General features: G+C 42.3%; 1 protein-coding gene across 4 annotated transcripts in view; it reads left to right on the top strand.

Annotated features, from left to right (window-relative positions):
* Nucleotides 1–26,093, top strand: part of robo1 (roundabout, axon guidance receptor, homolog 1 (Drosophila)) — a 385,111-nt gene extending 359,018 nt beyond the window's left edge. For all 4 annotated transcript variants that reach the window (XM_032502141.1, XM_032502159.1, XM_032502149.1 and 1 more), the window contains 8 exons: nt 578–694; nt 1,715–1,859; nt 2,133–2,354; nt 3,775–4,277; nt 4,374–4,535; nt 23,395–23,670; nt 23,773–23,966; nt 24,984–26,093. In XM_032502141.1, coding sequence (XP_032358032.1) covers nt 578–694; nt 1,715–1,859; nt 2,133–2,354; nt 3,775–4,277; nt 4,374–4,535; nt 23,395–23,670; nt 23,773–23,966; nt 24,984–24,998 — 1,634 coding nt within the window. In that variant the 3' untranslated portion in view covers nt 24,999–26,093. The remainder of the gene's footprint in view (nt 1–577; nt 695–1,714; nt 1,860–2,132; nt 2,355–3,774; nt 4,278–4,373; nt 4,536–23,394; nt 23,671–23,772; nt 23,967–24,983) is intronic.
* The last annotated feature ends 255 nt before the right edge of the window (nt 26,094–26,348 follow it).

Genomic DNA, 26,348 nt, shown 5'->3' with positions numbered 1-26,348 from the left:
TCTTTCTTTCCGCCCGTCTGTATGGCATTCATTTAATCCCGAATCACCCTCCATGCAATCACGTACAACCTTTGCCTTTAAATGTGGGTCAGGCCTGGATGGCTGTCATTGTACGGTATTTGGGTTGTCTTTTTGTGATGAAGGCAGGTGTAAGTGGTTCGTCTTTGGTGTCAGATTTCTAAAGTTAAGACAAAGATAACTCTTGGATCTTTAACCACTTTGAACAGCGCTATCGTCACCTTATTGTACCTGTACAAGGGAACCATATCTGGTGTGATAGTTTAGAGTTTTTTTGGGGAGATGTTGCATGTGTTCATATACTCACATAAAAAATGCTTAAGCATGAACTTGCATGCCTCTTTTCGTGTGCAACACTGTACACTTTGCTCAGTGTAATGTCATTTCATGGTATACCTCATTTCACATTTCCATTGTAAAGTGGTTTTGTACTACTTATAAAATACTGAACTTTATTTCCTTGTCCATTGCAAAGTGGATGCTTTGCTTGAAAGTTTCTGAAATCAAAATGTCTGCCTGAGGCCGCGCTAACCATACATTACATTCTCCCCACCATTAGACCGCTACAGAGGAGGTGACAGCCCTATGCCAGCCACCATCCCCTACAACCAGACCCACGATAGCCACACTGGAGGCTCCTACAACAGCTCCGACCGAGGCAGCAGCAGTACCTCCGGTAAGAGAGTTGGGGCATAATGGAAACTCAGATGTTATAAAATCAAGACTCTTTGTCTCTCTTGTTCAGAGTTTTAGATTTTTACTCTTTTTAATTTAACTGCCAAATTTCCCCAGTTTAGGGTTATTGTGAACCATACAATTCCCCCAGTATTCCACAAAAGCAATAAATCACTTTGAGATGCTAATAATGCATGCTTTAAAATGGTAATTTAATTAATTTCCTTGTCAGCCTATCTTGAAGAGAAATGAAAAGGGAGATGCCTTCAGAAAGTGGAAAGTTGCAGAACAAAACGAGGGTAGGAAACTGACAACAATGCCTCCAAACAAAGGCATGAGCACCGTGCCAGGCATTTTCTTTCTGGGTGCAATGTCATCCAAGGGATTTAAAGCAAATTCAATAAAAAGGGCTCTTTCTTTTTATTACTTCAGTTTTTTTGTTGTTTTCATGCTTTCTATTTCATATCACTGTTTGTCCTTGCTTAATTTGCACTCCTTCCATTAATTGGCTTTATTTTAATTCCTGTATGGAGCAGCCTAATTTCATCAGGGCTTCAATGTCTGTCTGTGGACAAGGACAAATGATTGCACATTGCAGGAGGCATGCAACACTGCCACCTTAATGCCATGTATCCATTCTGATATTGCATTTGAAGTTCAAGCCATTAAGGAGAAGCCTTTGGTGCTCGCTGCACCTCACAGCTCATTGGTTCACAATTCTAATAGTTTGGTATTAATTGGACCCTTTTCTTCCGTTTTCTTTCTCCCTTTCCTCTTGTTACTTGCTAATACCGCTGTGGAGAAATGACTGTTTTATATAATTTCCCATTGTTTCGTAGCTGAAAGGTATGTGTTCACACCTAAAAGTGGAGGGTTGCAGTAGCCTTTGCGCTCTTGCGTGTGACGTTGTCTTTTCTTTGTTAGCCAGTCTTGTTGATGCATGTTATCTGCTGTCAATTCCTTACTCATTACCTTGCGATTTCATTAATGACTGATGTTTTTTTTTGTTTTTTTTGAGCAGGGAGTCAGGGTCAGAAGAAGGGAGTGCGCACCCCCAAACTACCCAAACAGAGCACAATGAATTGGGCTGACCTTCTGCCCCCTCCCCCTGCAAACCCACCCCCAAGTCGGAGCACAGAGGAGTACTCTCTATCATTGGAAGAAAGGTGGGACATGTCTGCACTGTCACAAAGACACAGATAATATGACAGACATGCACACACTTTATTTATATACTAGTTAATTCTTCTTGCTATTTTTCTCCTGTTTCTTGCCATCTTTGTGAGCATTTGCCCCAAGGGTTTTCTATCATAGCTAGGCTCATGTCAATCCTTGATAGAAGGGTGCCATGAATATTTAGTTTTCCTGGCTTTGCTATACAAAAACATGAATGTTTTTTTGGGAGTGATATAACAAGGCTTGTTTCTCTCTGTTGGCAGCTGTGAACCAGACATGCAGTGCCCCATGCCCCCCTCTCACATGTACTTGCAGCCTGATGAGCTGGAGGAGGAAGAGGAGATGGAGAGGGGGCCCACTCCTCCCATCCGAGGAGCAGCCTCTTCCCCTGCAGCTGTATCTTATAGTCACCAGTCCACAGCCACCCTCACCCCCTCACCGCAGGAGGAGATGCAGCCGATGCTCCAGGACAGCCATGAACGCAGGTATAAAGGGAAAGTGGTCAACCTGAGTGAAGATGTTATAAAGCACAGTCTCCCAAGTCTTTGAATTTCACTACTGTTTTTCAATGTTTAAGAACATTACCTCTGAATTATATATTGCACAGCACTGTTGACCATTTTTTGAAAGCATACCCTTTTCTAAGTTTTAGATAGATTTCTTAGCTTCAAGGGAGCTATTTGTTACAGCTCATTTCAATACAGCATAAAAATCACCTTGCAGTGATTTGAAAGTTGTTTAAAATAAGTAATAAATCACAGTCTAACAAAATTTAATTATTGTGTGGAAATCAGGCTGTGAGCAGGAACTCCCTCTTGTTGGTGCACAAAGATATGAAAACATACATTTAGGATTAAACTGCCCAACAAAAGCCATTTTAAAATAAGAAACTATGAAATTCACATCTTGTTGCCATTTGTTTTCTTGTTGCTTCTTTTCTTGGTCTGATTTCTGCACAACATAGCCATTAACCCTCAGATGTTTTTTTCACATTTTGTAACAAACAAAGCCACACTGCAGTCCTGTTGGGAGTTGCATTCCTTCTTGTTCATTCATTAGTTCTCTTAATTTCACCCTCTGTATCTAATGTTATTTCAATATTGTTTCTCACTGTTCAAGGTCCTGAGAAATGTCCATTTTAGCCATTTGTCCATCTGTGCTTCTTGCAGTCTTAAGCAATGTGTCAATTGTCCCATTACAAAGATTTACTTTATCATCTCCACCCAACTCTCAAATGTTTTGATGTGTTTATCTGTACTTCACAAAAGGATCAGCATTAATGTAAAGTACATGTGATGTGATGCAGGATCAGCAGTATGGTCCCATGATAATTAGAGGTGGGGGAAAAAATTGATACAGCATAGTATTGCAATATTTTCTGTAGCAATACTGCATCGATACACAGACGTCAATTTGTCTGCTTGACAATCCCATTTTGCAGCAATAAAAATTGAAGTGAGATGAACAAACTTTGATTTGGGGACATAAGTTGGAAAAGGTAATAATTTTCAATATTTGCAGAACGTTGCAATATGTTTAAATTCACAATCCTATTCTGATGATATTGTATCATGAGGCCTCTCGTGGTTCCCACCCATAATGATAATTGCCTTGTGTATTTTTCTCTTTAGCAGTCCCTCCAGGATTTCTCAATCGCGCCAATTCATGCAAATTCAACCAATCACCGTGACGATTTTGAACACTGCAACTAATAATGCAACCAATAACCAGAGTTTTTTTTTTTACAAAAGCTCCCGCTACATCAGGCGTTTTGGGCCGCAACAATCTAAAAAAAAAAAGTCTGCGAAATCCTGGAGGGACTGCTTTATACATGATTTATCCAAAATAAAATTTGAGGTTGGAGGTATGAGGTTTCTGATACTGTGCATTTCTCACCTCTTGCAGGCGCCACGCTGTGAGCCCCCCACCCCCTCCAAGGCCCCTCTCTCCTTCACACACATATGGTTACATCACCAGCCCGTTGGCCTTGGACACTGATGGTATGGAGGAGGAGGAGGAGGATATATTGGAGGAAGAGGAGGAGGAGGGTGACGACACAGATGCAGAGGTGGCCAAGATGCACTACCACCACACCCACCCCCACACACACCCCCACCATCCCCAGATGCATCCGCGAAGGTTGCTGCTACGAGGGCTTGAACAGACGCCTGCGTCCAGCATGGGCGACCTGGAGAGCTCGGTTACCGGCTCCATGATCAACGGATGGGGCTCGGCTTCTGAAGAGGATAATGTCTCTTCAGGGAGGTCCAGTGCCGTCAGCTCATCAGATGGATCCTTCTTCACTGATGCTGACTTTGCTCAAGCGGTTGCCGCAGCCGCAGAGTACTCAGGCCTGAGGGTGGCCAAATATCCCAACACACTGGGCCACGAAGTGGGAGGAGCTTCAGGTAGGTTTCATGTGGTCGCCCACATCCACAACAAATGTAACTGCCAAACATTTGAGGAACGGTAAAAGCTAACGGTTTGTCTGTTTCTTTTCTCAGCACGAAAATACCAAATAAACCCATCAGGACACCGTCCTGGCAGCCCGGTGTCTACAGACAGTAACATGAGTATGGCAGCTGTACACAGGAGGCCTCCCAAGAAGCAGAAACAGCATCCCGCAGGTCACCCAGGGAACCAGCGACGTGAAGCCTATAATGAAGGTACACCTGAATAAATTGCAGTTATGTTATTATATTATGTATTATAGAAATGCAATAATTCAAATTCAAACAATTTTCAACATGAAAGACATCCTTTCAAAATCATGAAAGCTGGATACGTAATGCATTCTGTGTCTTATAGATTCCTATTTTCACAATGAGATTTTCAATCAATAATTTAAATATAATGACTAAGTGGTTAAAGGCCAATAATAGAACAGCTATAACAGTCTGGTAAGTAAAAAAATGGCATCACCAACAGACTGACTGACAAACATTTAGCAGGAGTAGCAGTTTAGCTGTATCTCACAGATGACCAGTTTGTATCATTGGCCTTAATTCCCTCCACGGATATGGAAGGGTAAAGCGCAGTTTACTCTGATGTGGTCTTGGTAAATGACTGAGTATGGGCGTGCCACGAGCCAGTTTTAATCCTCTTCTCTCATGTGTTTATGCACACGCAGACATGGCATCACTCCTGATCTGTGACGGTGCTGAGCAGATCGGGCGAGTGGTGGGCTGGAGGCCAGGGCCATGGTGGGGAGGAGGGGAGGTGGGGAAGTGGGTTGTCTCAGGGGAGCTCTGCCCAGCTTGGCTGTGCTGACACTGGGATGTCTCTCCACTCTAGCCACTAATGAAATTGATCCAGGTGCCGTGGCTCATACTGAAGTGCCACCTTTCGCTAGTCAGTAGCCGAAACATAAACCAGACAGGGGATAAATACCAGACCATCTGTACACTGGAAGAAAAGCTTTGAACTTGTTAAGTAAAAAAACAATTTACAAGATTATTCTTTATAACATAGAGCATACCAGTGAAAAGCCACTTTTCCTTGTTATTTCCATTCCGCTCCACTTTGATCTTTTGGAAAGATCTTTATTTCTAGGTGTCTGTTGAAGAGTGTGTGCACACACTAACTTTGCTGTGTACAGTATGTGCTGTCCCAGAGCTGGCTCTACTGCTAGTGTCAGGTGTCCTTGAGTGTTGGAAGCACTTGACAGGGAGATTTAATATCCAGTTCACTGGGAGCCAGACCAGCCCCCCCCCCAGCCCCCAACCTCCTCCTCCTGCCATCATGCTTATATCCTGGCTTCTTTCCCCATCCGCTCCCCCTCCCTTTGGAGTGATCTCTCCACTTTCCTCTCCTCCGTCTTTGTTTGAGCAGCGAGGGGGGCGGACTGACAGCTCTGTCTGTCCATCAGTCCTCCTGCTGATTGCATTTAATCTGAATGGATTGTTTTCCCTTGTCTTCCCTTCAACCCCCAGCCACATATACATTCTTTGTTTGTGGTCTGGAAGACTGGTGCTGAGGTATTTGGTGAGGGAAAGTGATATCATGAAATTTAAAAGAGGACAGTAAAGAAAGTAGCTTCCCTTCCCTACCCCTAACCTCTCTCTTGTCTACTCATTTAACTCCCGTTTGCACAGTGGATGTGGAAACACCCGAGTTATATTCCCCCCATGATTCATACTGTGTTTGACTCTAATGCCTTTGTCTACCACCTCTCTACATTCCTGTCTCTTTTGATCTGTCTCAGCCTTGTCTGCCTAATTAACCACCAGGCCCTCCAATACACCCTCCTTGGCAAGCCCAGAGACACTTTTCAGACCTGAGCTCTGCCCTCGCTGATTTTTCCTCATAAATCTAACAAGCGCTCTGCTCCTCCCTTGTAGTGAGCCATAACTCACAGACTGTGGCATTGATCGGACTCGGACTGAGGCAGGACTCAGGAGGCAAGAGAGATATTAAAAAACTGCAGACGCCTCTCTGCTTTATGATATTGACTGCCCCCCTTTTGTATTCAGGAGGAGTGGATGGAGGTGGAGGATAGTCAGCAGTGTATTGAAGCTGCCTGATTTTGCCAAAAAGACGCAGCAAAGACATCACCTGCCCCATTAGCCTTTTCTGTGTAAAAAAATGGACATAAAGTCCTGTGTTCCACAATCTTAAAAGCAAGTAAGGTAGCCTTTGGGATGCAAGCAAGGTGTGAGAGTTGGCACTTGCTACGTTTATTAACTTTCTAATCCTATGTGGATTACGGGTCTGGCAGCTGACAAAACAATCCTTCAGGTCGGACGCTGTTTAGAAGATGAAAAGCTATTGATTGCAGGCAGGCAAGGCTTTTCTCTCGGCGTTTTGTTTAGATGGCCATGCGATGTGCAAGAGGCCAGGCTGGCCCTATGGCTCAAGGACAAGCAGCATTGATTCATCGACACGGGAAGGCGAGCAGGTCAGAGAGCCAGCTGCTGACTGTGTTTCCTACCACCCCCCCCTTTGTAGGACAACTTTATTTTCAATAAAGCATCATATATATTTTAATATACACAGTGTTACATTCAGATTTAGAATTACAAGGGAAGGGGGGATTAAAGCACCACATAACACATAAAACGCGCCAAGGTGACAGACAAACAGAGGGAAGTGAGAGGGAACGACAACAGAACTGATAAGACTGGACAGGACAGTTGACAAACACAAGGACGTATTATTAGTGATTGGGTAGAATGATCTGTGATTCACATTGGGTGGTCACGGTTAGTGTTGGAAAAACATGTTGTGCATAAGTGTGGATAGTGAGTGCCTGTGTGTATGAGTAAAGTGGTAACTGAGAAAGCAAAGAAAAGAAAAGAAAAAAGGGGAAAAAGAAAATTAATATTTAAAATATTGTGAAAGAAATAGGGAGGGCGGGGTGTTACATAATGGAGTTGAGGGGTATATGTCTGGTAATGTACCAGGCTTGTAGTTATGTTATTATTTTTTTATTTAGAAACGTTAGAAATGGGGACCAGATGTCTTCAAAGGCTGACCTTTGCTTCCTTCTGTGTGCGTTGTGTATTTCCATTAAAATGTATTCTGAGATTAAATTTGTATAGTGATTGATGTGGCAAGATTTCTTTAATTCCAATTTTTGGAGGACTATTGTCTTAGCGACAGCTAGAGTAATGAGCAACAGATTCCTGATATTTTGTGGGATGTGGATTTCAGAGATGTCACATGGAGACAGGGTGTTGGAGATGATGGGATGCTGTAGCTCAGGGTGGTGGACAGTGTCTCAGTGACCGTGATCTAGAAAGGATGAATTAGTCAAAACCACATGGCGTGCAGATAGTTGTCTGTGCTACTTAAAGTGCATTGTTAACAGATACCTGTGTTTACAAGTAAAGCTCTGTAAAGTAAAGTAAAGCTCTGTAAATTACTTTATATTATATAAGCTGCAGGTTTGTGTTAGTGGTCATGGAAAAAGTATTCTTACAGATTTGTTCCCAGTAATCAGGGGTGGGAGAGAAAGCCAGATCAGTTTCCCACTTGGTTGTTGGTAGTGTTATGGTTGTGTTTAGGTTGGAAATAATTGTATTTAGTCGTTTTAACCAACAACAAAAAATGCACTTACAGGTAGTGATCACAGCATTGTCAGCCATTGTTTGCCACGCTAGAATTGTATCAGCTCCAGCACTGATAGCTCCATGTCAACGTAGGTGTTAATCAGAGATGACTTCCCGTACTCAAGTAGAAGTACAGATACTTGTGTTAAAAAAGTACAGGCTTGGAAATGTACTTAAAGTGTAAAAGTAGTCTTGCAAATGACAACCATTTTTAATGCAAAGCTACCTGGACCAGACACATGTTACTGGAGTACAAGCTGAGAGACTTCAGTGGACATGGAGAAAAGGCTCTTTATATGCCATTGCCTACATTTTAAATGGATGTCTGCCAATAGGCCTAAGACATCATAGATATAATTATTGTGACAGAGACTGGAACTCCAGGTTAATAAGACTGACTGAGTAGCAAGATAGGAATTCAATTTTGATTCTTTAAGAATTCACAGATCAGTTCATCTTTTTTTACTCTTCCCCTTAACATTTAAAGGAATCTACATGTATGTGTGTGTGCTCAAATATGGCTTCTGGAAAGAAAGGACAAAATATGAATAACTAAAACTGACATTTATTAAGAAGTTTCCCAGCACATTGGCCAGGAGTCATTCTTGATGCCTACTATCTCAAACATCTCTCTCAGATAAGGCAGAGGATGATGGGAATGTCTGGCTGCTTGTCTGGCCAAGCGCCTTCATGCCGCAATGATTTGCATCGAATGAATGCAGAATGCTGCCGAATCTGTCGAGTTGTCTTGTTGTGGTGCGTCAAGTGCAACCTGTAATCCTATCCTATTAGAATTCGGTATTGAGGACGCAAAAAATAATGGTAACTTCAGTGAAATTATTTGAACCTTGTTAGTAGGGCTGCACGATTATGGCCAAAATGATAATCGCGATTATTTTGATCAAAATTTTGATCGCGATTATTCTCACGATTATTTGTTGATTTTAACCAAAACAAATTTTATTGTCACATAGGCTATTTATAACTGCGAGAGGGAGTGTGATGGACGCTACTCACAGAGAGACGGCTGACTCATTATGAACGGGTCCAGCACGGGTCGAACGGCGGATACACATGTCGTGTGTATTAAACGTCTGTATCTTCACTGTGCTGCATTTTTATGAACTATGATATTCTGGCCATGGGTCACATCTCTGGTCCAGGTCCAGCAGCTCCGTCTCCCACGCTATTACTCTACCAACTGAAGTTAGCTGCATTCAAAAACTTCTTCTGTGTTCTTCTCCGTAGCGGCCGCGATAACAGTTACCCGCGGAAACACTGGTACAAATACAGGTTTGCCCCTCATACTTAACAATATACAGCTGTGTTAATGAAAAATTAAAACTGTAGACATATATCAGAAGTGTGGACCGGCGGCCGCTGTGTGGCGGGGCGCGGAGAGCAAGAGGAGAGAGAGTAGGACGAGAGAGCGTAGAAAGATCCAACACAGGCACGGCTTTACAGACGAAATGGGTCATGTAACGCAAAATTAAACCATATCCATATAAACAGCATTGCAGCGGATGCGAGGACATTAGCACCGGTGCGTCCTAGAAGAGCTAACTGCTAACAGACGCTACTAGCTAACAGCTAACAGACGCTGACTAGCACTGGTCACTGCTGTTGTCTGAAAAACAACAAATGGGACAAAGTGTTGCGTTTAATGGTAATCTGGTAAACCTTGAGACTGACGTATTACCGACTGCTATCTGTTGAGTTTTCCTCAAGCTACTCTGTCCTCTGTGACTGTCTACATCTAGAAACTTAGCTGCACGGGGTGCAGTGAACTACTCTGACTGGCTCATGAGCAGACGGCTTTATGGAGCGGGAGATTGGCTTTGCAAAAAACCCGGAGCGTTCTATGAAATGACGCTTTATAAAAAATAATCGCTCGATCACGCAAATTTGATCGTGGGAAGTCCAAATCGTGATCGCGATTAAAATTCGATTAATTGTGCAGCCCTACTTGTTAGTGAGGACTTGATTAGGACTGTATTTAAAGGTGATTCTGGTTTCAAACTTCGCCACAAGTGTATCTGTTAAAACACAGATGGAGAAAACTTCTCATTTTCCAGGCTTTATTACAATCAAGCAACAGTACAAACATGGGCATGGGTAGCTCTGCTAATAAATAAATAACATTGGAAAGGCTACCATACCCAATGCATAGGAATCATATATATGCTAGTAAATAATAACAATAACCCCACTATTAATTAGATTATCTTAATGCAGTGTAACTACTGTAGCATGTAAATAATGTGCCTACAAAACAAACCTGGGCAAGGGTGTTTAACAATTGGCGTTACAGTGAATCAACAGCCAGGTGCAACCTAGCTAGCAGATGAAGAACACAAACAACAAAATCACTAGCTAACATACTTTAAATTTGCAAGAACTATAGACCAATACAATAACAGTCTTAAATGTCCTGACAATGTAAGTTATACGAATTACAGTTCTCAAGGACGCACACACACAATCTCAACTGATTATCCTCCGGGCAGCTAGTCTCTTTTTCTTTTCTCTCACTCTTTTCTGTGTGGCGCGTGTGTTTGCGCTATTCTCCAACACGTACTCACAATCACACCTGATAGACGACCTTTTGTACAAAACTAAAGTAACGAGCCAATTTTGTAAAATGTAAGAAGTAAAAAGTACTGATATTCATGTTAAAATGTAATGAGTAAAAGTAAAAAGTTGCCACAAAAATAAATAGTAAAGTAAAAATATCTGAAAAATCTACTTGAGAACAGTAACAAAGTATTTGTACTTCCCATCTCTGGTATTAATCCATTGGGACTTAGTGATTGTATGTGGGGGTTTCCAGCATAAAGCCAGCATCTTCTTAGCAGCAGTGATGCCTGTTAAGAGCATACGTGTTTTCCAACAAGTCATCTTTAGTGGGAAAGTATTATAGTAATATTTTTCCTCTAAGTCGCACCGGTGCATCTAATGTCCTCGCATTCGCTGCAGTGTTGTTTATATTGATATAGTTTAATTTTGCGTTACATGACCCATTTCTTCTGTAAAGCCAAGCCTTTGTTGGATCTCCCCTCTACTCTCTCCCGTCTTACTCTCCGCGCAGCCCCACATGACACAGTGGCGACGGTCCACACTTTTGACGTTTGTCCACAGCTGTATACTGTTAAGCATGAGAGGAAAACCTGTATTTGTTCCAGTGTTTCCACTGGTAACTCTGTTATCCCGGCCGTCACGGCGAAAAACACAGAAGAAGTTATTGAATGCAACTAACGGAGCCTGCTGGACCTGCAAGAGATGTGACCTATGGCCAGAATACAGTGGTGTGAAAAAGTGTTTGCCCCCTTCCTTATATCCTGTTCCTTTGCATGTTTGTTACACTTGTTACACTGTGTTTCGGAACATCAAACCAATTTAAACAATAGTCAAGGACAACACAAGTAAACACAAAATGCAATTTGTAAATGAAGGTGTTTATTATTAAAGGTGAAAAAAAATCCAAACCATCATGGCCCTGTGTGAAAAAGTGATTGGCCCCTAAACCTAATAACTGGTTGGGCCACCCTTAGCAGCAACAACTGCAACCAAGCGTTTGCGATAACGTGCAATGAGGCTTTTACTGCGTCCTGGAGGAATTTTGGCCCACTCATCTTTGCAGAATTGTCCTAATTCAGTTACATTAGAGGGTTTTCGAGCATGAACGGCCTTTTTAAGGTCATACCACAACATCTCAATAGGATTCAGGTCAGGACTTTGGCTAGGCCACTCCAAAGTCTTCATTTTGTTTTTCTTCAGCCATTTGGTGGTGGACTTGCTGGTGTGTTTAGGATCATTGTCCTGCTGCAGAACCCAAGTTTGTTTCAGCTTGAGTACACAATCAGATGGTCGGACATTCTCCTTCAGGATCTCTTGGTAGACAGCAGAATTCATAGTTCCTTTTATCACGGCAAGTCTTCCAGGTCCTGAAGCAGCAAAACAGCCCCAGACCATCACACTACCACCACCATATTTTACTGTTGGTATAATGTTCTTTTTATGAAATGCAGTGTTCCTTCTACGCCAGATATACTTGGACACACACCTTCCAAAGAGTTCCACTTTTGTCTCATCGGTCCACAGAATGTTGTCCCAAAAGTCTTGGGGATCATCAAGATGTGTTGTGGAGAAATTGAGACGAGCTTTGATGTTCTTTTTGCTCAGCAGTGGTTTTCTCCTTGGAACTCTGCCATGCAGGCCCTTTTTGCCCAGTCTTTTCCTGATGGTGGAGGCATGAACGCTGACCTTAACTGAGGCAAGTGAGGCCTGCAGTTCATTGGACGTTGTGGGGTCTTTTGTGACCTCTTGGATGAGTCGTCGCTGCGTTCTTGGGGTAATTTTGGGCGGCCGGCCACTCCTGGGAAGGTTCACCACTGTTCCATGTCTTCGCCATTTCTGGATAATGGCTCTCAATGTGGTTTGCTGGATTCCCAAAGCTTTGGAAATGGCTTTCTAACCCTTTCCAGACTGATAGATCTCAATTACTTTCTTTCTCAATTGTTCCTGAATTTCTTTGGGTCTCGGCATGATGTGTAGCTTTTAAGGATCTTCTGGTGGACCTTACTGTGTCAAGCAGCTCCTATTGAAGTGATGCCTTGATTGTGAACAGGTGTGGCAATAATCAGGCCTGGGTGTGGCTAGAGAAATTGAACTCAGGTGTGGACAACCACAGCTATAGTATGTTTTAACAAGGGGGCAATCACTTTTTCACACAGGGCCATGATGGTTTGGATTTTTTTTCACCTTTAAATAACACCTTCATTTACAAATTGCATTTGTGTTTACTTGTGTTGTCCTTGACTATTGTTTAAATTGGTTTGATGTTCCGAAACACTTAAGTGTGACAAACATGCAAAGGAACAGGAAATGAGGAAGGGGGCAAACACTTTTTCACACCACTGTATAAATAGCCTATGTGACAATAAATTGTGATCACAATATTGTTCAAAATAATCGTGATTATCATTTTGGCCATAATCGTGCAGCCCTAGTGCGAGTGGTAGGGTTGGGCGGTAATACGGTATCCCGCGAGGTCTTAAAAATAGCAACAGTATCAGTTACAATACCGTCCTTAAGAAAAATGCAATGCACTTGTATAGGAGAAAAGGATTAAATATACGATATGTATCTAAAAAGATACATTTCTCTCACGTCAATTTTTTGCTGGAAAAATGGGATTGTCAAGCAGACAAACTGACCAACACATATAATAAAAGATCAATACTTGGCGCCTGTGTATCGATACAGTACTGCCACTGAAAATATTGCGATACTTTGCTGTATCATTTTTCCTCCACCCCTTGTATTTAATAGTGGGAGAGGTCGGTAGCTAGAAGGGTGAGATGGGACTTTGTTGGGTTTTAACAGTAATGTCATGGCTGCTGTATTCATGTATATGTGTATGGTGGAGGAATTTTTTATTTCCATAATTACTCTGTTAAACAGTGGTGATAATATGTCCCAAAAAATGTTTGGAGAATTCGGTGTGTAATCCATCTGGTACGGTAGATTTGTTGCTAGGAATTTTATTGAGGGCTTCGTCTAGAATGTTGGCTTGTTCTGTAGTTAATTTTGGTGACGTCAGACTGGTTGAGAAGGTGTTGATTTCTGATTGTGTAGGTTGGTGAGGGGGGGGCATTAAAGGTTGCTGTACAAATTCCAAAATATGTTATGTATTTTACAACTGTTTCTGTATTATGTGTAATTTTTCCTCTGCGTACGGCCTTCCCGGTCTCCTACAGCAGTGAAGGTGAGGTGTCTGGAGAGTCGTTCATATCCAGAAAGAATGGCCACTCTTGCCTTAGAAGACCCCAACTTTACAACCCTTATTACAGTGAGGTATTGAAGAGCCATGTAGTTGATGTTGTGGCATGTTTGTGAGTGTTCTTAGACAGAGACAGGGGTGTGATCAATGATGTCAATTCTAGATGAGCATTGGTGACCTGGGGTAAACAGATGAAGGCGTTATGGATGACACCAGTGTTAGTGGCCTGGTGTCAGGGGCAGAGATGGCAAAAGTACTCACTTCACGTATTCAAGTAGAAGTACAGATACTTGTGTTAAATACTCGGGTAAAAGTAACAAAGTACAGGCTACGTTACTATGTTACTAGAGAGCACGCTGAGAAACTTCAGTGGACATGGGAAAAAGGCTCTTTATATGCCATTTCCTACATTTTAAATGGCTGTCTGCCAATAGGCCTAAAAATATAGCCTATTTATTTTGACAGAGACTTGGACTCCAGGTTAATAAGATTCAATTCAATTTTATTTATAGAATCAATTCATAACAGTTATCTCGAGACACTTTACAGAGTAGGTCTAGACCACACTCCAGAATTTACAAGGACCCAACAGTTCTAGTAGTTTCCTCCAGAGCAAGCAACAGTGCGACAGTGGCGAGGAAAAACTTCCTTTTAGGCAGAAACCTCGGTCAGACCCAGGCTCTTGGTAGGCGGTGTCTGACGGGCCGGTTGGGGTTGGAATGAAGAGTGGAAATAACAAAAATAGAACAAAAAATAGTAGTTTGTAGCAATTCTTTGTAGTAGTTCATGGCATAGCAGGGCACTGTGCGGCATTACAAGGCACCGCAGAGTGTAGCAGATGAACATGGCATCGCAGAACGTGTAGCAGGACCATTGCGACAGCTGCTACCATGATTTTGGAGCCTCTCTGATCCGAGGGAACATTCTGGGGAAAAAAAGATTCTGACCGAGTAGCTATGATAGATATGAATTAAATTGTGAGTCTGTGTATATTCCCATCCAATTAGATTAAATTTGGTGTTGATGACGCAAAAAAAGGAACTCTAGTGATATTATTTGAACCTTGTTAGTGAGGACTAGTTTGGACTGTATTTAAAGCTGATTCTGGTTTCCCACTTCGCCCCAAGTGTGTCTTTTAAAACATGGACGGAGACAACTTCTCTCTTTTGATGCTTTAGTACAAACATTGGCATGGGTAGCTAGGCTATGGCTGTGTTTGTGTGTGGTAATAAATAAATAATGTAAAGGCTACCATACACAATGCATAGAATCATATGTATGCAAGTAAATAATAACAAACCCACTATTAATTACATTATATTAATGTAGTGTAACATGTAAATAATGCAACTAAAATACAAACGTGAGCAAGGACGTTTATCAACAATCGCCATTATATCGAATCAACAGCCAAGTACAATTTCTAATCTGGAAGTAGCAAAAAAAAACGTGTGGGTGGGAGAGTGAACTGTTCTTGCGAAGGTGGCAAAAGTGTTATTAACATATAAGTCTGCTATAGTGACAATGCCTCTATTTATCCAATCTAAAGTTATTACCTGACATGGCTGAGAGAGGTTTGGTTGATGAGAAGAGCAGGTAGAGAGCTTTTGGGGATGTCCTGCTCAATGGCAAGCCATGGTGGGGTAGAAGTAGTAATGTTACCCGGATACGCGTCTTGCCAATACATTAGTACTCCAGCATTTGCAGCCCAGTAGTAGTTCCTTAAAACAGGCAAGCTGAGGCCCCCCGCCAATTTGGGCTTAGTTACATGCTTCTTAGAAATACGGTGAACTTTAAACCCCCAGACAAATGGTTAAAATAATCAAATCTAGTTGCTTGAAGAATGCAGGCAGGTTCTGGAAGAGCAACCCGGGGAGTGCAACCATTTTAATTGCGTTAACCTGGCCTATTGTTGACAAAGGTAGTAGTTTCCGAGTCTAAATGTTGCTGTTCGGTTTTTCTAACAAGTTAAAATAATTCAATTTAAAAAGAAGATTAGGATTTCTGGGACTAACAAATCCTAGATATTTAATCTTGTCTGCACTGATGTGGAAGGGCAAGTGGGTAGTAAAATCCAACAAGAGGCATGAGTTGAATACTCTCCCAGTTTATGGCATAGCCAGAAAATGTGCCAAATGTTTTAATAAGTTCTAGCAAAGGGGGGTAACGATTTCTCGTAGTGGGACGGGAACAAAACTTCGTCATCCGTGTATGGTGAGATGATCTACTTTGCCTAAAATAAGCAGGGCAATAGAGCGATGACTTGTCATACTTATGGCAAGGGGTTCCTTCGCAAATAGTAATGGGCTCAGAGGGTTGCCTTGGCGACAGGAACTGTTATAGTTAGTGATGACAGAGGCAGTGTATAGCATTTTGATCAAGGAAGCAAAGTCATCACCTAGACCAAACTCCTTTATTACTGTTAGGACGTATCAGCATTTATGTCCAGCGCTAAAATAGCCATTTTAGAAACCTCGTATCTGGAGTACATGATATTCACGAGCCATTTGACGTTAAAGAAAATCTTCCTGGACTTAATCCCATTTGGCTGTGGTGGATTACATTTGCAAAACATTTATTGAGTCTTTTTTAATATCAAGGAGATATTAGCACAATATAAAGATTCAGGTAGGTGACGAGTTACAATAGAGCAATTAAAACATCCTTAACATAATAGGCGCAACCTTGTCTGAGTACGCTTTATAGAACTCAATGCTAAATCCATCTGGGCCAAGGACTTTCCCATTAGGAAAGGATTGTAATGCTTCTTTGACTTCCTATGTTATAGTTGCATTCAACTCTTCCTGTGTGAGAGGGCTTAGTTTGGGTAAGTAAAGGTCTTGGAGGTGTAAAGGTATTCATAAAACTTACAAAAGCTTTCATTTATCTCTTTTGGGTCTGTGGAAATGGTTCCGGCTTTGGTCTTTATTTTGTGAATCATTGTCCTAGACTGTAGGCCCTTTGGCATTGTAAACTATTTTATGCCCATGGACAACAGCCTTGAAGGCTTCCCACATAGGTGAGTCAGGAAATGTGCTGTATTTATATAGCGCTTTTCTAGTCTTAACGACTACTCAAAGCGCTTTTACATAGTACAGAATACATTCACACATATTCATACACTGTGGCCGAGGCTGCCGTACAAGGTGCCACCTGCTCATCAGATAAACACACACATTCACACTCCAATGCGCAGCACCAGGGGCAACTCGGGGTTCAGTGTCTTGCCCAAGGACACTTCAACGTGGGACTGCAGGGCCAGGGATCTAACCACCAACCTTCCGATTGGCAGGCAACCGCTCTACCACTGAGCCACAGCCGCCACAGTCACTTCAGGGGGGGTGTTGTGAGAAAGATAGCTTGCGATTAAGTTCAATGCATTTTAGAGAAATTGTAATGGGTTGAATCGCCAAGTGAACGTGGGCTTCGCACCGCCAAACGTAATTCTTTTTATTCGACAGGACTATGATCACAAAATGTGGTATTTAGTCAAGGTCATGTCCGGAGTCAGTCTAGTATCTGCGAGGAAATAGTCAATTCTTGTGTAAGATTTATGTACAGGTGAAAAAAAGAGTAATCTCTGTTGGGTGTTGCAGTCACCAGATATCAACAACATTTATATTTCCAATTTGATAATTTAATGTGATGGTGGATTTAGAGGGGGAAACAGGATGGGTGGATTGTCTATCAGTGAAGCAACCAAAATGGCATTGTAATCTGCACCTGTAATTAAGTGGGTACTTAATAATAATAATAAATTTAATTTATAATGCACTTTATATTTGCGAAAATCTCAAAGTGCTACATGGTAAAAAAGTAAGTGATAAAATAAAACACATGGAGAGCATGAAAATTATAAATAAAAAATAAACAAAAACAATGTGGAAAAGGGCAAGAGATCAGTCAAAAGCTCTCCTAAAAAGGTGGGTTTTAAGGCCACGTTTAAAATCATCCACAGTCTGTGGTGTCCTCAGGTGGTCAGGGAGAGCATTCCACAGTGTGGGAGCCGCTGAGCAGAAAGCCTGTGATAGGTCTGAGATGAGATTGAAAACTCTCCTAAAAAACCAGGATCATCAATGTTTGGTGCGTGCAAGTTTAGGAAAGTTACACGTCGTGATAATATACGGCCTGTTACAACGACATAATGTCCATTTGGGTTGGAGATGGTCAAGACATGTTCAAAGGGGATTTTTCGACATATTGATGTGGCTACACCTCTGGCTTTGGGTGAAAAGGTGGACTAATATAATTGTGTTATCCAACCACATTTTAACCTCCATTGTTCTCTATGTGCGTTTGTTGAATAAAAATAGTATCCCCAGATAAAGATTTTAAATGAGAAAAAACTTTGCATCTTTTCAGATCCAACCCTAAACCTGACATTCCAGCTGGTTAATGACAGGGTGCCACCTTGCAGTGAAAGACGAGAGCTTCTGATGGCCATATGTAAAATTGAAAGAGCAGGAGTAGCCTAGATAAACATAAACGAACAACCAAACAACAATTCCCCCACTTCCTCAAATGAAGTGGAGTACATATTGCCTCATGTACATTGAGAGACAGCTGGGCACAAAACGCATTATCATACCTTATCAGGGGTCCAGTTGAACAATCCCATCTACCTTCATGTCCATAACAATTGTTCCTAAAAAAAAGCCGGAGAGCCGCAGGCTCCTAATGCAGCTGACATTGGTGAGGCGTTAAGGCTCAAGTGCGCTAGCCGCAACATTGATAAATCTGTGTGCGTTTCAGCGTCTGCTGGGTCTAGGAATGATTTCCGTTCCAATCCAAACGTGAAGATCAGGCGGGCAGGGAAAAGGAGACCATGTTTAATCCCAGCATCTCTAAGCTTTTTCTTAACTGTCAAAGACACAACGTTGTTCCATTGAACGACAGGGAGTTTGTAACTGGGCAAGTTTCAAGACTCTTTTTTTTCCCCGGAAGTGGGGGATCTTAGCGTTCAAAACGCGCCGGCGTGCCCGATCCACCCTGAGTCCACTGGGGAAGTTGTTTGTCCCGAGAAGTTCCGGCAAGAACTCCACCACGTACCATGTCAGGTGGCCCTTCCTCACCTTTTCTGGTGAGCCTGATATTTTAATGTTCAAGTGCCTAGATCTGCTTTCTAGGTCAATTCATGGTCTTGTTGATCTCTGGCAATTCCTTGCACTGTTTCCCCAGGTCTGTAATTCAATTCAATTTTACTTATATAGCGCTAAATCACAACAACAGTTATCTCATTGCGCTTTTCATAAAAGAGTAGGTCTAGACTGTACTCTGAGGTTATTTACAGAAACCCAACAGTTCCCACCAAGAGCAAGCACTAGGCGACATAGGCGAGGCAGAAACCTTGAGCAGAACCATGGCTCAGGGTGGGCAATCATCTGCCTCGACCGGTTGGGGGCTAGACAGACAGAGACATTGGAGAATTGTTGCAGAGGGTGTCGACCAGGAACATGGAGGCAGTAGGTGATTCCAACAATGCAGGACTTGTGGTCAGCAATGCAAGCTACTTGGTCAGTCGGAGAATTACCTTTGTTTAGACACTTTTGTGCACAGAGATTGCACCTTTAAAGAAAACACAGGAATGATCGGAGAGAGCAAAATTGGTCACCACAACGTTGGAAATGTTCAGACCCTTGGACATGGTTAAAAAGGTTTATCAAGTCCAGAGCCTTCCCCTTATCTGTGGGCTCTGTCACGTGCTGAGTCAGTCCATGGTTCTCAAAAACACACTTCTTTGGTCTCTGTCCTGGGGATTGTCAATAGGAGTGTTAAAATCACCAACAATAATCACAGAGTCAAATGTAATACAGATTATAGACAGCAGTTCAGTGAAGTCATGGAAGAAGGTTGCACAGTATTTAGGTGGCCGGTAGATATTTAGAAATATAGCTTGAGGTAAGGTCCTTAGCCAAAGAGCTACATATTCAAAAGAAGCAACATTTCCATAAGATATATTTGCATTCATTGGAATGAGTCACTAAACAAAATGGCAACTCCACCTCCTTTCTTATTCACAGAACAGCAGCACAGGTATTATGGTCTAACCAGGTTTCAGTTAAAATCTAGATTTGCTAAGTTTGCAGTTAAGTGCTTATTTGCCATTATTTTTCTATTACCTATCACAACTAAAACTGAGGAAGAATTTAATACACAGGGAGTCATGGGTGCCACTAGGCGTGCGGTCTGGACCCAGCACACAAGCATCGTTAGTCAGCCGCCATCCTGGCAGAGGCGCCTGGTGTTTTACTTTTGGCTCGGGTTGAACGAAGGGGGAAGGAAGGGGTGTAATTTGATTCCAGCATATACCAGCTGCTTCATCTGGTCATTTAACTCCAACGTGAGAATGGGAGGAAGGGGGGTTGAGATTTCTCGTTTTGCGTCCTCGGTGGAGAGAGCAGATGCGTAGCACGGAAAGTAAAGTAGGTTAGAGGTGAACAGCTTTACCCCTGGCTTGTCAAGGAAAAGTCCATCTGGTTTAATAAATGTGTGGAGTCCCAGAAAATGTTAAAATTGTCAAACTGCAGAGAGTGGACGGTACGTTCAGTCCAAAGCCGTCTGTTTAGTGCCAACAGTCGGCTGACTCTCTCAGCTCCTCTTCTGACAAACTTGTCCACGTTTAGGGAGCCGACTGCGTTCAGCAGATCCATTAAGTCCAGTTTCTGCAATTTAGACCGTTGCTATACAACATTACATGACCCTATATGCAGAATAATGGGCCAAGTCAGACACCACGTCTTTGGGAAAACAGAGTATTTTTGAGTTTTTACAGCAGAGTCGCCCACAATCAAAGTTTGAGGCACAGTTGTTAGCTTTCCCTGTATTTTTTTACTTTTTGAATTGCCTCACCCTGTTGCGTGACAATGAGACGCAATCCAGGTCATGGGATGGATGTCCAGGATCCTGGAGCAGAGGAGCAAATCGGTTATTCAGTTGCACACGGTTGTTGAAGCATTTTGTTGCTAATTTTCTCAGGGCGCTGTGCCCTGCCTGTTAATCGTCCTCCCGTTTGCCAGGAAAATGATTGTCTCTTAGGCTTTGTACCAAGTGTTTTTCAGGGAGGACTACCACTTGTAGATTTCTTAGCCTCGTTTTAGCATGCTTTTGTCCATGGTAAAGGGGTATCATTTCCACATAATCCGTTCACTTCCAATCAGTGAATTTTGGTTTACAGAAGTGCAATCTTCAGTACTTTCTAGTAGTAGTCATCCACGGAGAAGGGAGGAATGTCGTTGCTAATTAGCTTTATCTACATTCACTGTAGGACAGGCTTGAGCTATTGGTAGGCTACGCTCATGGCAATAACCTACAACACTTCTCAGAATAATAGCAATGTGTTTAAAAAAGTGAATAATGCTCAAACTCCTTATAATAGCTTTTACATCCACAATATCAATGCATCGGGAACACTGCACCTTTAATTCCAAATCAAAACATGACCAAAATTGATCAAGTTTGTGTTCTACCTTTACAGTAAGTGAAGAAAAAGGAATATTAGGCTGTTCAAAAAAAAAAACAGTATTTTTTTTTCACAAACATTTACTGCTTAAACTGGAAAAAGGGTTTGATTACTTTGAATCACTACACTAATATTTAGTGGCATAACCATTATTTCTGAGAACTGTTTCCCGTCTGGGTTGCATGGAGTCTACCTACTTCTGGCACCTGTGAACAGGTATTCTAGCCCAGGATGATTGAACTGCATTACTGGGTCTTGCCTCAAAACATTTTTGATGTCATCCCACAAGTTTTCTGTGGAAGTGGGGATTGGGGTGGCCGCTCCATCTTGTTCATCTGGACCCAGGACTTTGCTCCCTTACTGGTGTTTTGTTGAAAGCCATATTTCAAAGGCATTTCCTCTTCAGCATAAGGCAACATGACCTCTTCAAGTATTTTGATGTATTGAAACTGATCCTTGATCCCTGGTATGCAATTAATAGGCCCAACACCACAGCATGAGAAACATAAACATAGCATGATTTTTGCACCACCATGCTTTACTTTCTTCAGTGTACTGTGGCCCCTAGACCGAAAAAGAACAAGTTTTCTCTCATCAGTCCGCAGAATCTTGTGCCATTTCTCTTTTGGCCAGTCAATGTGTCCTTTGGTAAATTAAACCCTATTCAGTACACGCGGGGGCTTCTAGCTGATAGCTTTACTTCACATAGCCTTCTTCTGATCGTAACTGTACTCATAGGTAACTTTAGTCTTCTTTGATTTTCCCAGAGTTGATCATCGGTCGAGCCTTTGCCATTTTGGCTATTCTTCAATCCATTCGAATGGCAGTTGATTGTTTTTTCCCCTACGTCGTTCAGGCTTTGGATGCCATTTGAAATCATTTTGGCTGAGCAGACTATAATTTTCTACACTTCTTTATGTTTTCCCCTTTCCAATCAACTTTTTAATCAAAGTCCACCATTCTTCAGAGCAATGTCTGGAATAGCCCATTTTGCTGAGTGTGAAATGCACTATAACCGACATACCAACATTTGCTTCCTTCCATCCTTAAATGTGGGCCATAATTAACACCTGCTTCTTAAGAGAATCAATCACCTCGCTAATTTAGCACAATACTATTATTTTGAACACACCCCTTTCAATTACAGATTTGATTGCACAGAATGAGTTGCATGCATGTCACGACTGTTGGGTTGGTTTGTTTTCTATGACTCTACAACACCTACTATTAAATTATTTGCCATGTAGAAATATCACTTCTACCAAAAAATATGAGGTTAGTGATTTATAAATACCCAAGAGCTGCCGCTCATAGTTTCTCTTGGGAGAAAAGCAGGAAGCGTGAATGTTGTACGGTTGAAAGTAGCATCAAAGACAAATCTTCCGTCCATGTCCAACATTTTTGCTTGGGGGTTAAGCTGAGCGGTAGTAGTGATGTAGACCATGAATACAAAATGGACGGACAAAAACTAACAAACAATATGCAAAGAGTGAGATCTAGAGAGAGTGTAGGCCCGTTTAGCATGGCTATTTGTACAGCTCTTGGTTTATGTATGCATGGTGCAGCTGTGTAGGGCTGAGCAATTTATAGAATTTTAATTTGGCTCCCAATGATCACCAAAACATGATAATTTTGTCTTGTGTTCTGAATGACGCGCATTTGCACGCACACAACCGACCCCCCCGAATCCATAAACTCTCAGCAGTCTCTCTATACAGTCACGGGGGCAAGTCGTGTGCGTATCATCCGCTGGAATTTAAAAACTTGAGTAAAGATGGCAGGAGGAGGGCATCCACAGCAGTGTTTGGTGAGCAAAGAAGACAAATCCATTGTCTGGGAACAGTTAACGTTAGCTAACCTTGCGGTTCTTCTGCCCCCCTCCCCCTGCCGTAGTAGATGTTGTATTTCCTTACTGTTTAAAACTTTATTCAGCTTAGTGGGGTGTAAGATGCACATTGGGTTATGTATCTGGAAATGTTCATTAGCTGTGTAACACATTTTATTCAGATCCAAAGAAAAAAAAAGTTTCTGTAAGATAAAGGACAGTAAAAGATTATACATTGGACACTATCCGATATATCCAAAGAATAATGAGTAATCGTGTTAAATAATCAACCAGCCCTACAGCCGTGTATAGCACCCCGCATGTGTGAGACTACAGAGTGACTGACGATGCACACAGCTTTTTGATTTCTCCAGTTAATGGGTTCTTACTTCCTGCATTTATCCTTCAGATCTCCCACCTCCTCCTGTCCCACCTCCGGCTGTGCTCAAGTCGCCTACGCACCCCTCCAAGGTGGTCCCGGAGGGCCGGGGAGCGATTTCCCCTAAAGCGGGCGAGGGTCGAGACAAGAGAGGAGGAACGGGGGGCCATCGGCCCAGAGAAGGCTCGGACCCCAGAACCGCCTCGACAGAACGCAAAGACGCCCAAGAGAGACAGAAGACAGCCCACGGGGTGAAAGCGAACAAACATGAGGGTAGCGCCGCCAGCAAAGCACGCCAACATGCAGGTACAACAACAAATATCAAGCGAGGGAATCCCTCAAAGACAAGTGCCGTTTTTTTTTGACTACGCAAGTCTTGACTCTTCCGTAATGGTGCTCTGTCCCCAGGTTCAGAGGACATTCCACCCTACAGCCGACCACAGTTCCCTGCGGTCAACGGCCCCCGGGACCTAAGCTCCTCCAGCTCCGTGTCTTCCAGGGGCTCGGGGGGCCGGCGGAGAGGAGACGGAGGCCGCAGAAACCAGGCAGACACCGGCCTCAATGCCACGGGGGTCTTCCGACCGGGAGACGAAGAACTAGAGGTGAATCCAGTTCTTGTAATCAGGAGTTTAAAGATTCAACCGGAACCAATTTTTCAAAAGCAAACAGCATAGGATCCCTCAGATATGTTTTTTTTAAATAATTGCAACATAACCAGGGCTCCAGACTTTTCTCACCAGGGGCGGAACATTTAGGGATGACACTTTAAATTGGAATGGTGTGTAAGAAATGTAAAAGTATCATTGTCACTTTTATTGCCTCAGCCCTGTACATCGTATTTACTTAATGTAAATGTGCTGTATTATCATACAGGAAACATTCACACACATTCATACACTGTGGCCGAGGCTGCCGCACAAGGCCACCTGCTCATCAGATAAACACTCACACTCCAATGGGCAGCAACTTGGGGTTCAGTGTCTTGCCCAATGACACTTTGACATGGGACTGCAGGACCAGGAATTGAACCACCAACCCTCCAATTGGCAGGCAACCGCTCTACCAATGAGACTTTAGAGTGATGAGGCAGCTCCCCAGAGGACTTGTTTTTACAATGATAAATAGTTTTATATTCAGCAGCTTAGACCATTTCTATGAGGTGTCCAGAACATGCTAAAAGTCCTAAGAAATGTTTCATTCTCATCAATCCAAGATGTGTAACAATAAGGCCAGAAAACACTTGTTTTTCTTCACTCTTATCAAAATGAAAGTATTTTAAGAATTAAACCTATTTGGATATATTTTGGGCATAATCGATTAGTGTATAGCTAATTTGCATATTAAAATTATTTTTCAAAGAAACTTAGATACGAAAAAATAGCCCCATCTGGCCTTACTGGTACACATCTCAGATTGACGAATCAAACGACGACGCTACCCAATCCCTTACGGACCCTCAACCTCTCTAATCCTTTTTGATATGATATAAAAACAGTCACAGTTTGGAGCCCCGAGCACATTTGACATAGTAAAAATAAGGTTTTGCATTTCTGGCTGACATATATACACACAGATGCTAATACGTTGTATGTTAACCCAAATGTTTTTGTTTTACTCAGATGGCAGAAAGCTGAAGAACAGAGGAGGAACTGTCATGATTTTGAGTGGAGCATCATCTTACAATTTTAAATATCTCAGTATTTGACCATCATGTCGGCTGCCATTATACTGTACATCAGTAGTGTTCTTTACATCTGGAAAACAGACCAATGTGGGTTTTTTTTTTTTTTAACTTACGTCCATTTAAAAAAAAAAAAAAAAAAAGGAAAAGGTGTCTGAAGTTTTGTTTTGTTGAAAACAAAATACGCAGTACTATATTTATGTTTAATTCCAATGCAATATGGAGTGAAATCCTACTCCGGACATTGACGCTCGGCCGGACAAAAACTTTGAGCCCGTACAGTCAGACGTTGCTGTAATAAAGTAGCTGCAAGCAGAGAGGGGCAGACCGTCTGTAAATATACGTGTACACATGACGTTTTACCCACTGCGGTACCTCAAATTTGTCTTCCTCGGTTTATTTTGAGAATTCAAATTTTACGATGGCGGTATTTACATTTGTTTGTTTCCATCCGCGTTGTAAATTGCTCTATTATTTAGCCGCCCCAAGAAAGTGCCACTTTGGGATTTTTTGTCTTTAGTTTTATTGTAATGCACTGTTGTGTTTTGTGTTGTCGTCGTAAATGTTTGTCAATTGTTTTACTTTGGTTTTAAAAGCACAATCACTAAACTTTATTTTAAACCATTCTATCTATTAACCTTTTCGTCTTACCGGAGGAAACGGGTAAGACGAAAGAGTCCGGTCAATCCCAACAGTGCGGGTAAAGGGCCGCGCTCGAAAGGAGTCTCCTCGCGTCAACGGTCTCCCTCTCCAGTCCAGACGGCCGCTCGAGCGATATGATGGCGGACGCGATGTATACATCTTTGGACATATACTGTAAACTCAGCCACGGCATGTCAACAGAATCGTCGTCCACCAATGCACTTAAACGAATGTCAAATAGAGGAGATGAGTCGGTCGGGGAATTTGGAGAGGTGGGAACGGGAAGAGAAGAGTTTCTTTTCTGGAAGAGGCGAGAGATCCCCGTTTTTGTAAGGAGGAAGGGCGCTGTTGTTTATTCACAGGACATGTGAAAACATTTGTTTGGTAAAGGAAAAAAGTAAAAGAAGTTGAAAATGATGAATAAAAAAAGTTCAAACTACATGAGTCCCTTGGGTAATTTGTCAACATTGTCCAAAAGGATGAGTGTGGGCTATTTTTATTTATAGTCTGTCAGAACAACAAACAGCCAGGCATCAATAGTTGATAAATTCAGCTCTATACACTTGCATTTGTCCCCGCCAAGTCCCCGCTCACGGGCTGGCAAGTTAAACAGGCCGTATCACACGCACACCCTTCCGGGAAAGAGGCTTCACGACAGCTA

This window comes from Etheostoma spectabile, chromosome 3 (genome assembly GCF_008692095.1).
Source record: "Etheostoma spectabile isolate EspeVRDwgs_2016 chromosome 3, UIUC_Espe_1.0, whole genome shotgun sequence".
Taxonomy (NCBI): domain Eukaryota; kingdom Metazoa; phylum Chordata; class Actinopteri; order Perciformes; family Percidae; genus Etheostoma; species Etheostoma spectabile.
Note: the sequence above shows the minus strand (reverse complement) of the source record. Positions and strands in the feature narration are given on the sequence as shown.